The 4,965-nt window shown below is 45.1% G+C and overlaps 1 protein-coding gene across 1 annotated transcript; it reads right to left on the bottom strand.

Annotated features, from left to right (window-relative positions):
- Window positions 1-2,136: 2,136 nt before the first annotated feature.
- Window positions 2,137-2,967, bottom strand: LOC124716712 (speckle-type POZ protein-like). The gene has a single exon (XM_047243254.1). The coding sequence runs from the start codon at window positions 2,965-2,967 to the stop codon at window positions 2,137-2,139; it is 831 nt and encodes a 276-aa protein (XP_047099210.1).
- Window positions 2,968-4,965: the final 1,998 nt, after the last annotated feature.

The following is a 4,965-nucleotide window of genomic DNA, read 5'->3' on the forward strand; positions in this document are numbered from 1 at the left end:
CTCTCGTTTGTCTGGCCTCTCAACAGACGCATCTCCATTGCGGTTGCTCCTACGGTGCGGCTATCTGTATCTCTCAGTCATGCAAGCCTCCCCATCAATGTGTAAGGTCCATGGTTCATGGAGGGAGGGGGCGTATGTATATGTAATAAATATGCAGTGTAATTAGGAGATTTGATGGGGTAGTTGATATTGTGGGTATTGTCAGTTACAATTACATTACTGTACAAAAATTAGTATGATCATCTATTGAAAAGAATTTTCTAGTGCAACACCAAGAATATTTTTGTAATCAAACTATTAATTTTATACAGACAAAGACGTTTCTTCTTAAAAGAAATTGTACCGTGGGCTTCCATTCAAAATGAAGAACATTTCCTCAGTCAAGCCATGGCTTATCCCACCATTTTAATGTGAGCTGTGGTTTGTATGCTCCAGAACTTTCCAACAATGCACTGGAACAAATAAATACCGGGTGATCAGAAAGTCAGTATAAATTTGAAAACTTAATAAATCATGGAATAATGTAGATAGAGAGGTAAAAATTGACACACATGCTTGGAATGACATGGGGTTTTATTAGAACCGAAAAAAGTTCGCAAAATGTCCGACAGATGGCGCTGGACAGCAAAACGTCAGTGACTGCGCATGACAATCGTGTATAAAAGGAGCTGTAATGAGAGAGACAGAATCACATGCGCCAGCAGTCGCAGCGTGTTGACGGTACCTGAAAAGGCGCTTTTAGTGAAGCTGTATTATCAGAATGGGGAATGTGCTAGTTCAGCGTTACGATCCTATCGCCATAGGAAGGGGACTCGAACGGGTAAAGGTCCGTTGACAAATGCAGCTGTGGCGAGAATGATTTCGAAGTTCGAAGCCACGGGTTGTTTAGACGATAGACCCCGTAGTGGCCGACCGAGCACAAGGCGTAATGCTGCTGAGACAGTTCAGGAAGAAATGGAGACTGTAGCGGGTTCGTCTACGCGCGGGGAATTCAGCGCTCGTGCAGTCGCACGTCGCACCAGCATTCCATACACTACTGTTTGGCTGGCACTTAGGCGTACCCTCCGATGCTATCCGTACAAAATCCATCGGCATCATAAACTGTTACCTGGCGATTTAGTGAAGCGGATGGCATTTGCGGTGTGGGCGTTTCAAAAATGGAGGAAGATGACGATTGGTTGAGTAACGTGTTGTGGACCGACGAAGCTCATTTCACGCTCCGAGGATCTGTCAACGCCCACAACTGCAGAATTTGGGCTACCGAAAATGCTAGAACTGTCGTGGAAACTCCACTGCACGACGAGAAAGTCACGGTATGGGTTGGATTTACCACATCTACCGTTATCGGCCCTTGTTTCTTCGAGGAAATGCGTGCTTCTGGTTTTTGTAACTGCTACCATGACGGGTGAGAGGTACGGCGATATTTTACAGAATCGCATCATTCCCAGCCTGGCTGATAGACACCTGCTGGAACGTACGATGTTTATGCAGGATCGCGCTCCACCCCATATTGCTAGACGCGTGAAAGAAAGATCTCTTGCGCGCGCCGTTTGGTGATGATCGCGTGCTCAGCCGCCACTTTCGTCATGCTTGGACTCCCAGGTCCCCAGACCTCAGTCCGTGCGATTATTGGCTTTGGGGTTACCTGAAGTTGCAAGTGTATCGTGATCGACCGACATCTCTAGGGATGGTGAAAAACAACATCCGACGCCAATGCCTCACCATAACTGCGGACACGCTTCACAGTGCTGTTGACAACATTATTCCTCGACTACGGCTATTGTTGAGGAATGATGGTGGACATATTGAGCATTTCCTGTATAGAACATCATCTTTGCTTTGTCTAACTTTGTTATGCTAGTTATTGCTATTCTGATCAGACGACGCGCCATCTGTCGGACATTTTTTGGACTTTTGTATTTTTTTGATTCTAATAAAACCCCATGTCATTCCAAGCATGTGTGTCAATTTTTACCTCGCTATCTACATTATTCCGTGGTTTATTAAGTTTTCAAATTTATACTGACTTTTTGATCACCCGGTATATTATGGCAGAGAAAGTTTAGATGCTGAATGATGCAACTGTTGTTGCAGAAAAGTTCAGATAACAGGCAAAGCTCGATTCTTGTTACTGATTCACCCCATCAGCTCACTGAGACGCTGTATGGCTTCAGGATGAGCAGTTATAACCAAAGCCCAGCCAGGAGTGCGCATCACCTGGTAGAGATTGCTTCTGATGAAAAACACCGCACGGTCCCACAGCACGTCGCAGGAGAACAGCAAGGCGTTGGCTGCAGTTTCTGCGGCGTTGTCCACATCCAAGTGGCTGGCGATGTGGGCCTCGCACTGTCGCTTCAGCTGCTGGAGCTGGAATTTGTCAGCAGCTATCAGCAAGTCCCACGGCATGTCCTTGAGAGCAGGCGCCACACCCGTGTACATAAACAGCAGAACCTGCTTCAGTGCTTCGGTCTTCAGATCGGTGATCTTCACAAAGCCTTCCTTTGCTTCCTTCGTGTGAGGCTGCAGCAGGGCAGCGAAGTAAGGGCTCCGTACAGACAGTAGTGACTTGTGTGCCTTCAGAACCGAGCCTTCTGTGTGCAGCTCGAAGTCTGTGTGGACTTCTTCACTGTACATCTCACCTACAGCCCTCGCAACATCAGACTGGTGTTCTGCTGTGTCTGCCGTGGGCAGCTCGTCGTGAACAATGCATCGCATGCAAACTTCACACTGCAGTGTTATCTCATTTTCGCTGTTGTCCTCTCCTATACAGTCTGCTTTCCTAACGAGCTGCTTTTCGGAGGTGCTTCCTTCTTCCAGTTCGTACCATTCAGATGGAAACACTTCCCGTTTTTCACCACTTGGAAGAATCTCGTCAGCTTTCAGCTTCGCTCTCAATAGCTTTCCCGGTTCACACTTTTCGAGCAAAAACTGCAAAAAAAGTTCATTGTTTTCCTTTGTAAGAACCATGCACCATTTACTGAAATTCTGGTGGGTGAACGAAATGGACTTAATTCTGGCTGTTCCTCCTAGTGTCATCAGTCCCCTCACAGTCCAGGTTTTAACAAAAGTGTAGTCCTCAAAGTTTGTACCACTCGAGTCCTTTAGAACGGTTGGTGTACCAGTTGCTACTTCTGCAATATCAATTGTTCTGTAACTTCCTCCTGCAACAAACAGATGTCATCAAATAATTTTGAACATTTTATCATGTCCTCTGTCATAAGTATCTATTATAATGCATCTCTACGTAATGATTTCCCAATTAAGACATATACAGGGTGTTACAAAAAGGTACGGCCAAACTTTCAGGAAACATTCCTCACACACAAATAAAGAAAAGATGTTATGTGGACATTTGTCCGGAAACGCTTAATTTCCATGTTAGAGCTAATTTTAGTTTTGTCAGTATGTACTGTACAACCTTCCACCTACGCTCAATGGAGCACGTTATCATGATTTCATACGGGATACTCTACCTGTGCTGCTAGAACATGTGCCTTTACAAGGACGACACAACGTGTGGTTCATGCACGATGGAGCTCCTGCACATTTCAGTCGAAATGTTCGTACGCTTCTCAACAACAGATTCGGTGACCGATGGATTGGTAGAGGCGGACCAATTCCGTGGCCTCCAAGCTCTCCTGAACTCAACCCTCTAGACTTTCATTTATGGGGGCATTTGAAAGCTCTTGTCTACGCAACCCCGGTACCAAATGTAGAGACTCTTCGTGCTCGTATTGTGGACGGCTGTGATACAATACGCCATTCTCCAGGTCTGCATCAGCGCATCAGGGATTCCATGCGACGGAGGGTGGATGCATGTATCCTCGCTAACGGAGGACATTTTGAGCACTTCCTGTAACAAAAGTGTTTGAAGTCACGCTGGTGCGTTCTGTTGCTGTGTGTTTCCATTCCATGATTAACGTGATTTGAAGAGAAGTCATAAAATGAGCTCTAACATGGAAAGTAAGCGTTTCCGGACACATGTCCACATAACATATTTTCTTTCTTTGTGTGAGGAATGTTTCCTGAAAGTTTGGCCGTACCTTTTTGTAACACCCGAAATATTTTTATAATGAAACATGCAATTCTTTCGTTATTTCCGCACACATTCCAGCTGTACAGCTAAATTCAGTAGTGATGAAAAAGTTATTCAATAGCTGCATCAGCTCATTTCGTAAATAAAACCCTACGTCATTTATGAAATTAGTGTGTACTCTGTGGTGTCACCGCCAGACAACACACTTGCTAGGTGGTAGTTTTAAATCGGCCGCGGTCCATTAGTACATGTCGGACCCGCGTGTCGCCACTGTGTGATCGCAGACCGAGCGCCACCACAAGGCAGGTCTCGAGATACGGACTAGCACTCGCCCCAGTTGTACGGACGACTTTGCTAGCGACTACATGGACGAAGCATTGCTCATTAGCCGAGCCAATAGTTAGAATAGTCTTCAGCTAAGTCAATGGCTACGACCTAGCAAGGCGGCATTAGTAACATTGCATGTATCTAAAGAGTCTCACTTGTATCGCCACAATCTCCAGATGTACCAAAAGGATGGATTAAAGTTAAGTATTGCAGAAGCTACGTACTTTTCTTTATAGCATTCATTACGTATCCTGTTTCAGACCTCACGTCATCCTGCTTTAGCTTAGCGCGTGCCTTTCGGCTTCCTCTCATTGTGTCTAGGCTGTCTTGTCTAGACACAACATACTCCATGAAGTTCGTTGTGTCCTATAAGCCACCAGTCTCACTGATGAGTCACTGAATGCCAATAAATATGTCAACTTTCTAACTTGTCGATTTACCACTTTATTTCATACAGCTAAACACCTTTCGCACGTGCTATTGATGAAGGTGAATATATGTACTGCTGTTTTTGTAATTCATTAGCATCATGAAAATTTCTACTATTAGATGTTGGTACACTGTGTGAGAGGCTGAATGCTAGTCAGTGTATGTATTGTAAA

The sequence above is a fragment of the Schistocerca piceifrons genome, chromosome 9 (genome assembly GCF_021461385.2).
Source record: "Schistocerca piceifrons isolate TAMUIC-IGC-003096 chromosome 9, iqSchPice1.1, whole genome shotgun sequence".
Lineage (NCBI taxonomy): Eukaryota > Metazoa > Arthropoda > Insecta > Orthoptera > Acrididae > Schistocerca > Schistocerca piceifrons.